At 36.7% G+C, this 12838-nt stretch overlaps 2 protein-coding genes across 3 annotated transcripts in view; one reads left to right on the forward strand and one right to left on the reverse strand.

Moving 5' to 3' along the window:
• Window positions 1-12838, forward strand: part of LOC149776371 (UPF0415 protein C7orf25-like) — a 117984-nt gene that overhangs the window by 42804 nt on the left and 62342 nt on the right. The gene's annotated exons all lie outside the window — the stretch shown is intronic.
• LOC149776372 (uncharacterized) overlaps window positions 170-12838 on the reverse strand; it is a 37316-nt gene continuing 24647 nt past the window's right edge. Inside the window, exon 2 of the mRNA XM_089940746.1 lies at window positions 170-2239. Within this exon, the coding sequence (XP_089796872.1) occupies window positions 693-2021 (1329 nt within the window). The 5' untranslated portion in view covers window positions 2022-2239 and the 3' untranslated portion in view covers window positions 170-692. The remainder of the gene's footprint in view (window positions 2240-12838) is intronic.

Here is a 12838-nt window from a genome sequence, read left to right on the forward strand (position 1 = left end):
GTCCGTGCCTTGGAGGAAGTTGGACATGCCTGTTATAAAGCGTAATAATAATAATAATAATAATAATAATAATGATAATTAATAATTATAATAATAATAATAGCGATCACCTTATCATTCGAACTTTTACAGTTGTTTTTATAATAGAAACAATAAGTTGAAGAAAAAATATCGACAAAATAATTATTCAACAGGTAATGAACAGGAAAGAAACATAATGATTATTATGATCACTTTCCAACATGTTTACATACATATTGTATCATTCTCACAGTGGACTTGCATGGCGTGAATGGGGAAATATTCATAGTGTCCTTGTAATGATCCGTATTGGAATGCTATATTTGCTGATGTCACTTTACTAAGTATTTTTACGGGAATTACTCATCCACATTATCCGAAATTATGAAGCGCTGGGCTCTCCGCTGTTATCGCGTTCATTAAGAAGTAAAAATATGTTTGATTAAAATTGACAAATTGACTTAAGAAAGTACGTATTGAACATATTTTAAAAACAAAGTCCATTCACATGATTTAAGTTGGTGGAAAACTGCAATAATACGAATGACTCACAACGTGAATATGTTTTCCAGATAAACTCATTTGATTTATGCATTATAATTTAACTTGAAATGTGATTTGCAGAAAAAAGTTAGGTATCTCAGGAAGACGATAATTAATTAGATAAGAAATTAGACAACATGCTCATCAGTCTTATTCATGTCCGGTAGACTGCCAATTCCATCTCTTACTGCCATTTCTACTGCATGCATTTCGTGCCAGTACTGAGCCTCAGTATATGGATCAAGCCTGCTTTTCTCGGGTACACCCCCTACAGCACCGTCACACGTTTCAAAGTTATCGTCTAGAGTAGTTTCCCTTGAAAAGCTTGTCTTACGAAAGGTTTTGTTCGACTTTCCTTCTGCCTGAAGTTCCAAGGTTTGGCCCTTGCTTAGCAGCGGAGAGTCATCTATAAAGACGATATCTTCAAGTTTGTCCGTTAAATAAAATTCATCACCACCTTTTTGATTGTTGATATGATTCGCAGGAGGATCGTTCAGTGGATATACATTTGGAGCTTCGTATTGTAATGCTTGTTTTGCCCTCTCTGACTTGAATTTATACAACAGTATCTGAGTTGGGGAATGTTTCCAGTGTCCTCTTTGAGTCGCTTTGTCGCTTTCTTTTAATGGAACGGGAGGTAAAGGATAATGATGGTAAAGGTGGTGATGGTGATGTTGTTTATCTTGAGCAAAGATTGAAGATTTTCGATGACTTTTGCGATCTTTTGACTCATGATGATGACTATCCTGTTCGGTAATAAAGACTGCCGGAGAGGAAGATTTACGGTTTTTCCCGTAGTTATTACAAAAACCTAGGTTTGGATTCCCATTGCATAGTCTCTCACATGTACTACGACGTCCTTTCGACTGCTCTTTGGTTTCACCCAGAACGGCGCTCTCGTCCTGATTTGAAACAAGATCATCCTCGTGTCCTTGTGTTGTTGTGTTGCTAAAGTCATATTGGTCATCTTGATAGTTGGTGGATATTGTGTCATACTGGTCCGTGTCCTTTTTCAGTTTGCGCTTTAATTTTATCGGAAGCCTACAGCGTGTGAGCAAAACAATAATTACGATGAAAGAAAGCGCAAGTACTGCACCAATGCTGCTTTCTATGGATACTGGAAGGTGCCAGTTAGATGTTGAAGCATCTACACATTCACGAATAGGAGCTGTCGCGTTTCTGTACGTAACCAGGCACACTTTGTAATACGTGTCAGCAACAAGATTTCGTACTATGTACTTGGTGGCTGTTGCTGTGAGCATAGGTCCATATTGAATGTATGTACTGGCGGCCTTTTGGTAATGTACTTGAAAACCATTAACGGCAGTTGCAGATTTGTCTCCCAATTTCCATTCAAGTGTAATCGATGATGAAGTAAAGTCAGAAATGTCCAGAGTTTGAAGAATATCGTCTGTGGGTGCTTGTGACGTATCCATCACTGGGAGTACCAGTACCATTTGTTACAAAGATTATGTTTTATAGCAGAATTTTAAAAAAAAAGAAAGAAGAGCATATGGTACTTTTCCACAGTAAACTTGAATGAAACATTATCCATTTTCCATCCTCAGAAACACCACGCAGTTAAAACATAGCAGATCATGAATATAGTCGTTGTCATTTACATTCATAATAGTGGCTGGAGTACTTTCGTGTTGTCTTCATTCGAGAAAGTTGTCTGAAAAATACAAAGTGAATCTATTAGATGATGTGGACTGGATTCTTTTTTCTAATGTTGAAGACTCAGTCTTCCATAATAGTATATGCATTTGTCATAGAAAATGTTAACTCTCATCTACTGGATTTTTTTATTCACTGATCAGCTTCCATGAGACAGGTCTTATCAGATGAAACAATATTTTTTACCTTGTAACTTGTATACCTCCCGCACCCCCTCCAACAACGCCGCCCTATTCCAGAATGGAAGCGAATTCCATTCTTCCGTTACCCCTTAAATGACCCGTACTTAAGACGTAAATTCATACATTCATGCATATCTTCTCATTGAAGAAATGCATATGAAATTATAACCGAATGGATGCATGTAATGGCACGTACGTCTTTTAAATGATATTTCGCCCTAATGGTCATTGTGAAGAAAGTCGATTATTATCGAAATTTAATCACAAAATGCCAAATTTCATAGTTATAGTTCTGTGTTGGTACAGAAACGCGAGATATAGACTCCGTAAATCTTAATTGAGATTGTTTTTATTGAGGCGCCATGCAGACGTTTGTTCATAATGCAAATACTATATTCCATTATCTATATTATGATACACGCGAATCAGTGGTGCTTGAATAAGACAGCTACTGATAAGTTAGGAAGATTTCAACTGATTACTCGAAGAATTAACAATTTCATCAAAATTAAAACTGTATGAGCTAAATACGATAAATACATAGGTGAATATTGTATCATATTTCATTGGTTGCTACTTGATGAATGCTGGGATAGCCTGGCTAAGATGGCGCACATTAAGCTGGGGGATAAACTGCATTGCTTCAAATGTTCAATTAGTTTCACTAGACAAATTGAAGTGTTATCGGTGAGTTCAGTCGTGTTTTTTCCCCACATAATTCTCTTCAGAAGTAGGATATGTGTTAACGAGGCTAATTTTTATAATCCTTTTTTTTTAAATGTCACTTACAATTAATGTTTTTCCAGAGCTACGGAACCAGTCTATTGGAGGCGGTACGTACAGTATCGTATTTAAAAGAACGAAGACTTCTTTTTGACTGAAAATAATGCCCCTCCCCCGTTCGTTTAGAATAAGCCTACATATATACATATATCCAAATAGTTTGAACATATATATATATATATATATATATATATATATATATATATATATATATATATATATATATACACACACACACACACACACACACACACACACACACACACAATGGGATTGGGCACAAGTTCTAACAGCTTAAATTAGCCCCCTCCCTAGATAATATAAATAACATATTCAACATGACACCAGTCACTCATAATAAAATAATTGAGAGAGAGAGAGAGAGAGAGAGAGAGAGAGGACAACAATCACAGTCTGAGTACGTTACTGAAATCATCGGGTATCGGTTATATATTTGCATATGTGCTGCTGATTTCTATATCTTTCATTTGCATCATCCTTTCCCGAAAGCAGTAAATCTGAACTAACAACTGCATATGGCATTGTGGGTCATTTTCTCATCAGCTCAGTTCGTTGTCTACTATACCTGGGACAGAACATGAAGAAATGCATTGGGGTTTCAGTTCCAACGCAGGAACAAAAAGGTGTGTCAAGGGTTAGATTGATAAAACTGGGCTTTTTACCATGAGTAGATTGTACGCATTAGTTGACTAGAACCTAAAACTATGTTTATTTTGTTACTGTAGCCACACATGTACTACTTCATCGAAACTGCAAGATTTCACCGACTGGGTTTTAGTAGTGGACATAAAAAAATGACTGCGTTTCATATCAATTTCTTCATATTAAAACTTGGGAGAGTCACGCACAAAATGTAAGCATGTTTTGCCGATTTTACAGCAAACGCATAGTAAATTTGACAAAATAACAATGTAGTCAACTGGAATGGAATTAGTTGTCCGTACTCTAAAGCAATATTTCTAAAGTAAGAACTAGCTATAGGGGAAGACTAAATATGTAGTTTTCACTCGTTTTATGTACTTGCTATTTATCTCAAAATGTGCTCTTGCGGTAGTAATAGTGATGAAATCACCGACTCTACAGTGAGGGCAAAGTTTGCTCCCCAAACCTATGACAATAAATCATATGCATAAAAAAAATTCTGCAGTTTACTTACACGCGCGTATGTTTGTGATTTGGATATTTAATGCAGCTTTAACAAGTTTTCATTCATATCGCTACGATGTCTGCATTGTGGCAGTTACAGTGATGTCTAGCACTGGGGCATCATGGCGCAGAGATGTTGCATTATGTCCCACCAGTCATGTTACCTTGACACCAGGCCGACCAGTCCTAACGCTAACCTCCTATTGCTGAGCGCCAAGCGAGGCAGCTATTAGTACCATTTTTATGTCTTTGATATGACTCAGTCGGGGTTCGAACCGGCGACCTCCCGTATCCGAGGCGGATGCTCTAATCACTAGGCCTCCGGAGTGGTTCAGTAAGGTAATGTGAGCTTACGTTATGGCCCAGCGTAAGGAACAGTGGTTATTTTCAGCTTATTCTTTTCATGAAAAGTAAATGAATAAATAAATTGCCAGATCCATTTAAAATCTAAACTTGGCTCAGAGCCTGCTGACATGAAGGTCTTTCAAGTTAATACAAATGATGATCGTGCAGGTCCGCCAACAAATGTAGCTGCCGTTTATAAAAATAAAAAACAAAAACAAAACAAAACATTTTTAACTTTTTCTCTAAAGCTGCTTGATAAAATTTGATCAAGATATGATAGAAGGCATCTTGGCATGAAGACCATTCGTGTTGATGCAAATAATGCTGATCCGCCATCAAATATGGCCATCGTTACCTGTTATATTACATTTAATTTGTATTGTTTTTTTTTTTAATAGTTTTTTTCCCTCCACGATTATGTTTATTTTATATTGCATTTTGGACTTGACTTTGTCCAAAACCAAGTTCACTGTGTTCCTGACTGGATACACTGATGCAGTTTTGTATTAGGAAACATTTGGGTCTGGGTCATGGTTATTGGAAATCCCCCATACAATACCGGGTCTACCTGATGTTTACCATAATCTGTTTTATAATTTTAGTAACATAATCTTCTAGAATTAAAGTTTCCATTAAGTAATGTTTTATTTTGTAAAATGATGACTATGACCAAGGTCAAGTAGAGGGATTTTTAGTGGGAAAATTATTTATTCCTGCAATAACATCTGAAGCAGAAATCAGTCTTATTCTTATATTCATTATTTCATTTGGGCTGGAATTTATTTATTCAAATTATTTATTCACTGGAAATATAAAGAATTCATAAATAAAGTTCTTGGACAGAGACATGAACTTTGAATTATGGTGAATTCAGAGAAGGACTTCTTGGATTATATTATTGCGATTCATCAAAAGCATGTCGGCACACCATTACTCTTAAGGCCATTAGTATATTAGTATATTAGTACATTCGAGACTAGAGGCCACTATTGGCACGTCAGCACATACAGCGATGGGTTTTATTTGAAATACTACGAACGTTTATTCAGAACTTGATTCATTACGACTTGTGTTAGACATTCTTGGATTATTTGGGTTTTAATTCAAACTACCTACGTTCTATTTACATTTTCACTTTGTATTCTGTGGTAATAAATTATTTGCTAAATTTTACAAAACTTCTCGTTTTTGTTCATTTATATTACTTTGTCTAAGACCACAGAGTCGTAATATACTAAAAACAGATTAGAATAAAATACGAAAACCCTCTCACTAATCGACCTCCTTTCCCAAAATAAATAAAAATGTAACTGAGCTTGATAAAAAGCACCCTGCTATGAAAGCATTTCATGTTTTTTTCTTGTTTAAATGATGCCGATTCGCCATTATATTTGACCACCGTTGCCAGAAACATGAAAATCTCTAAGCGACTACTCAGAAATGTTGAATAGAACGGGAAGGGCAACTTCATGGAAAGCATCAAGGCATGTGTGGCTTTCAGATTTATATAAAAGATTCCTTAGGTCGTAAAATATGGTTGTCGTTACTTTCCCTCCGTAAAATATGGTTGTTGTTACTTTAGGCCGTACAATATGGTTGCTGTTACATTGGGTCGCTCACCAGTTATTATGTACATTTGAGAGAGTGACATGATTTAAGGTGAAGTTGTTTGCATTACAAACATGCACTTTGGAGAAAATGTTGGCATTCATCTATGCTACTTTGATGTAATGTGGCTGACATTTCATTGGATATTGCACTTTTGGAAATTGTAAATGATCTAAGGACACTGCTAACGAAAATGACTGCTCCCTTGTGCTCCAAAACTCAGCCTGAAGTTGTCTAAAGTACATTATCCTTAGCAGCTATTAAAATATGGAAAATGAATTTTGACAGACTAGACAATACCAGCTTTTGAAAGTGTAACGAATGAATTACCAAATATATAAAATGTATAAAAAAAAAAGTAATCGGCTCTTTTTTTTAACAATGTAACTCTGAAGTTCAGGAAGTGAAAATGGCCCAGTGGAGCTGAAGGCCAAATTATACTTTAACCCATATTACACCCATCAATCATACACCAACATAAAGGGAATTAAAGGTTCTTTGAACAATACTTAAGATATAAAAGGTCTTTTGTTTAAAATAGCCAGTATAACCAGTGAGGAAACCCGGGGAAATTCTTTTCTTTTAAATTCTAACCCTATGCGAAATACGAAACTCCAAAAAATATGGTTGTCGTTAATTTAGGCCGTAAAATATGGTTGTCGTTACTTTAGCCGTAAAATATGGTTGTCGTTACTTTAGCCGTAAAATATGGTTGTCGTTACTAAATTTAAGCAGTTAAACATTTAAACAGCTGTTAAAAAGAAAGAAAGAAAGGACGAAAGATAAAAAGAAGACAACCACTTAGCAAAATTTGACCAACAGCGTCGCGGCAGTGTTCAAGAAGTTCCATAACATGTATTCTACAGCACTGGCAAAAATTTCAACTCAGATATAATCCTGACGATCCAGATTTCTTTACTGACTTCACTTGCATATGGCTGCTAAGCATACGTCAGCCATCTGAGGGATCAGGCCCACATGGGTCAGCTGTTACAGAATTTGTGGTGGTTATTATGATTAATGTGCTAATAGCCACAATTTATTATAATTTATCGAGGGTGGGTGGGGAAGTAACCCGAACGTACTATACGTCAGCTCGAGGTAACAAATTCATTACAGGTTTGTCACCTTTTTGTACATTTTCTATCTTTTTAAAACCTGATATGACAACATTTATTCGGCGGGTTGAGATAAAAAGCTTCACACAAACCCAACCTGATGGAGCCCGATCTTATTTGTCGGTTGCGATGTATAGCTCATAAAACCCCCATTGAATAAGCCAGATGTGGATTCGATGCATTTCAGAGACAAAAGCAATTTAAAGATGAGATCTCGCTTGATTAGAAAGCTTAAGTTGCAGACCTCATCAAGAGAACATAGTGTACACCTCATTCTCAGAGGATTGATAATGCAAATTATTCGGCGTAAATGGTTCCCCATTATCAAGTCTTTTTTTAAATTGAGAAAGAAAATACATCTGAAGGAAGTAAGACAATGTTCTTGTCAGATGAATTAGATATCGAATGTCGGATATATTGGATATACTACTCGGTGCGCGCGCGTGTGTGTGTGTGTCTGTGTGCTAGAAATAGAGACGACATATTCCATCAGATAAAAATAGGAAATAATATATATCTAGTCTTACAATTGCGTTTTATATTGTTTTAAACATCAATTGGCTCTACAATACCCAACCATAAACATTTGCATAAAAGTTATCTTCTGTTTCGGCTATATGCAAGCTGCAGCAGCTTTTTGAATAAAGCTATGTATGGTGAAATCGTGGTTATCGGAGAAAATTGAATGTGTATAAATGTACCGGTACATTTGTAAAATCCTTGGTGTGTATTAATCTCGTCAATAAGTCTGTTGAATGCAGGTTTTTTTTTTCTTCTATTTATCTTTATTTAGTTAGTCATCTACAAGTATAAAATGTAGAAGACCTCATATATAATCAGATATATCATTTAACAAAACTTTGACTTGATTGGTAACCGCGGGAGGTCGTGGGTTCGATCCCTGGTTGAGTTATACCAAAGACTTATAAAAATGGTACTAACAGCTGCCTCCCTTGGCGCTCAGCATTAAGAGGTTAGTGTTAGGACTGGTCGGCCTGGTGTCAGGATAATGTGACTGGGTGGGACATCATGGTACATGATGCCCCAGTGCTAGACATCACTATAAACTGCCACACTGCAGACATCATAGCGATATGACTGAAAAATTATTAAAGCTACCTTAAAAATCCAAATCACACACACACACACACACACACACACACACACACTTGATTGGCTTCGATATATTCTCATTACTGCTCAATTTTATCGGTGTTTTAACTGTTATGGTCATAAAAAACGCATTTTGATGATGTATGTAATGAAATTGATGAAAATAATATCATTCCAAAAGTTCATAAACCTATTCATTTGCGTCATTGTGCCAAACATTACATCGCGTTGTATTTCCTACGGTGTACCTAAAATCGTTTGCTTTTTACATTCCTTGTTTCAACGTTGTTTTGAGTCTTCGAACCGGGTGGATTATTTGCTAAACCTTTCCAATCTGAATTTTGTTGTCATATCATCTGCGTTTTCTTTTCGTTAATGAGGTGAAGAACCCAGTAGAGACTGCTGTGCTTTGTTTGACAAAGCATTGAGTTCATTTTTAACCGGGATCGACGGCGACTGAAACTCTTATGGGAATTTGGGAGTATCATTATTCCATTATCCCGAAATTTCAGCGACGAACCAGGATATCGTTTTCCTTGCGCGTCAGTCTGTCCGTACGTTCCTCAATCCGTTCTTGACAAAACTTATATTCGCTTATAGTATATCCTCCCAAACGCTTGGCGGTTTTATTCACACTTTATAAACTAGATATATGGTTGGTGCAGATGCGCAATAAGGTTTTGTTATTTAACTCTTGTCTACTTAGTGGTAAATTGTTTTCAAAATGTGTACAATATAGTAATTTTGGACCGCTTGGAGTATTTTGTTCAAATTGTGTAGGCTAGATATTATTTATTGAAGCGCCGGTGTCCTAAGTGGCTTGAACATCCGCCCCGATTGCGGGAGGTCACGGGTTCGAACACCGGCCGAGTCATACCAGAGGCTTTTAAAAATGTTGCTAGCAGCTGACTCGCAAGGCGCTCAACATTAAGAGGTTACTGTTAGGTCTAGCCGTCCTGGTGTCAGGATAATGTAACTGGTCTGGACTTCATGTCACACGTCTGCGGCATGATGGCCCAGTGCTAGACATGACTATAAACTGACACACTTCCAACATCGTAGCGATATACTCAAACTGTTAAAGCCATGTTAAAAATCCCCAAACAATATATTATTTATTGTACATGCACATTTGGGTTTTAATTTGTGTTGCTCACCTTTTTTGCGATAAGCGGGTTACGTATTATGTGCGTTTCCATCCGTCCGTCCGTCTGACTATCACACTTCCGCTTCCGCTGCAGAGCATTAAACTCGTTGTTTAAGATTATGATATGAAGTTCACATTTTGTTTTATCAGCAGTTGATGGTTCGTCGCATATCTCATATGGGGTCCAGTCTCGTCTTGTCGGCTGAAGTATTTAATGTTTTCCGTCGCACTTCACTATGCGCATTATAACGTTTTGTCCATTTTGAAACCTGAGCGGGTTCGAGTCTCGGATTCGGCCAATGTGGGTATGTGAGAAAGCTTGCTAGTAGCTTCTTGTGGGTCGGTGATTCATTCTGGGGTTTTCCCGGGTTCTTCCTCCACCATTTTTACTGGCCGCCATGTATAGCCTATCTTGTGCTGAAAAATGACGTTAAACCCTACAACAACAACAACAACAACTATTTTAAAACCAAGGTATGAAACTTGGTATACCTATATGTCGCTTACATCACCAGGGGTCCTATTTTCAAGGTCAAAATCACAGTTCAAGATTGTATTAATTTTTCCTTACTTTTTATTTTTCTCTCTAACGATAGACCTGTGTGAATCTAAGGGATGATGCTAGCCATACTTACAGACCGTCATTAAAACACGCTTCGCATACCACATTCAATGTTATGATAAGAAGTGAATTTTTAACGTTTTCCATCGCATTTTCCATTTAGCCATATACCTTTAGAGCCCTGTCAGCTTTAGGAATGAACCTTTATATACGTATATATTATCATTTTAAAGTGTATTATGTAACTCCCATGGTATCCATGTCGTATATTTTATTGGCATGGCCATATTCATTACACCTTCCTTTCCGACTGATAATTAAAGAGCCGTTTGTGATTAAGAGATGAATTTTGGTATACTTATACATTGTCATTAGCTTCGTTTATCACATTGGGGTTCTATTATCAAAGTCAAGATCATGAGTCAGCACTGAGTCATGAGTTTTCCTTTATCCTTTCCTTTACCAAAATATAACAATTGAGTCATTTGATATCAAGTGATGAAACTTGCTGCATTTTGCATTGAACACAATGGGGGTTGGGGTGGGGTCATATCTTCAAGGTCAAGGTGACAGTCCAATATGCCACCAGTTAGAAGCATGTGCTCTACTATTAAGGAACATACGAGATGCTTAAGATAAGTGAATGTACATTGTCGCCAGAAGATAATGTCGCATTCCACATTTGGAGTTTATAGCTTCAGGGTCAAGGCAAGCCGTATATATTTACTGTATGGTTGCTTTTATTTCTGCTTTATATTTTAAAATCTGTGCGAGGTTCAGGAATGAACCTTTGTACAATTATAGGTCTCTGTCTAATGGCATATCTTGTATCACCGTCAAGGTTTTGTAATTAAAGGCATGGCCATTCCCCAGTTCTGCAGATTAACTCCAATGCCATTTGAGATCGAGACCTGAAACTTGGTTACCGGTATTTTCTATGTTCGCAATGTAATTCTGCAGCACAATAAATAGGTGCACATCAGAAGTTCATCAATGTATATTTAATGATCTAAACAGTGCTCAGGAGAGAAAACAAGCCCCCACCGAATGTTTGTTGTACTCGGGACTGCTCTTTGTGAAATTTCATGAAAATGTATCAAAAAGATGAACTTTCGGAATTTAGTTCGTCATAGTTTTTTTCTCTGCAATAAATTTTAGAAGACTTAATTTAAACTGTGTTCGCTAGATATCTGTTTAGTGTCGATGTTCATTAAGGCTATTGTTAGTTCTCAAGGTATGTGTTTGCTGTCGATGTGCAATAAGACTGTTGTTAGTTCTCAATATATGTGTCGGTGTCGATGTGCAATAAGGCTATTGTTAGTTCTCAAGATATGTGTTTGGTGTCGATGTGCAATAAGGCTATTGTTAATTCTCAAGACATGTGTTTGGTGTCGATGTGCAATAAGGCTATTGTTAATTCTCAAGATATGTGTTTGGTGTCGATGTGCAATAAGGCTATTGTTAGTTCTCAAGATATGTGTTGGTGTCGATGTGCAAATCGGGCTTTAGTTTGGTGGCCAGATATTTGTTTGGTGCCGATGTGTCAGCCAGGTTTTACTTAGGTGACTTGCAATGTGTTTGGCACCGGTGTGTAAACCACTTATTGTCTTTGGTGTTTGGATACGCGATACAATGTGCAAACCAGTCTTTACTTTGGTGTCTAGATACGTGATACAATGTGCAAACCAGGCTTTCGTTTGGTGATTAGACAGGTGTTTGGTGTACATCAGCAGTAAAGTTTTACTCGTTTCATCTGGTTAATACTTTGTAAATATTTCTTCAAGCAAATTATCACAAAGTTGTATTTTGCGAACCTTTTTGTCATCCTTCCTCCTACGTTTTGTTTTTATAAATGCGCAAATACAATTTGCTTTCCTTGACCCATGTTTAAATTTTTTCTATGTAAAAATTTAAAAGAAAGTACATTTTGTGAATTCAGTTTGACATCGCTTTTTCTCCCGCACTGCTCAGAAGATTTTATTAAAATTATGTTTATTGAAATTATGTTTCCTAGATATTTTATTGGAGCATATGCACTGTAATGTTCTGCGTTTACATTTGTTGCGAATGTTTTTGAAAAAGTTGTCCAGAAAGGTGGGTATTTTGAGAATTCATATTGTTGTGACTTGTTCTCTGACACCGCTTGGATAATTTCATTATCCCTCTTTCAACGAAGAGAGGGGACATTGTGGCTGTACCCATACGCTAATCTGTCCATTAGTAATATAGCCTTTTCAAGCCTTTTGAAGGAATTCTATTGAAACCTTGTAGGCTAGATATATGGTTGGTCTAGGTGCTCAATTAAATGGGGCTTTTTTTACCTTCAGAAGATTGTCGGAAACTTGTTAAAAATGGATTATTTTGATAATTTCATTAATCGACTTCGAACCAACAACACTACACGAAGGATGTCATTGAAACTTTGTAGGCTACGTGTCTGTTTGAAGTTGATATCCAGTAAGAATGATCGTGTTTTCTTTTCGTCATTTTGGACTTGGTTTTGTTTTGTTGGGTTTAACGTCATTTATCAGCACATTGTATGATACACATGGCGGCCAGTATATTTGGTATA

The sequence above is a fragment of the Sinohyriopsis cumingii genome, chromosome 18 (genome assembly GCF_028554795.1).
Source record: "Sinohyriopsis cumingii isolate HCF-2022 chromosome 18, ASM2855479v2, whole genome shotgun sequence".
In the NCBI taxonomy this organism is placed as follows: Eukaryota; Metazoa; Mollusca; class Bivalvia; order Unionida; family Unionidae; genus Sinohyriopsis; species Sinohyriopsis cumingii.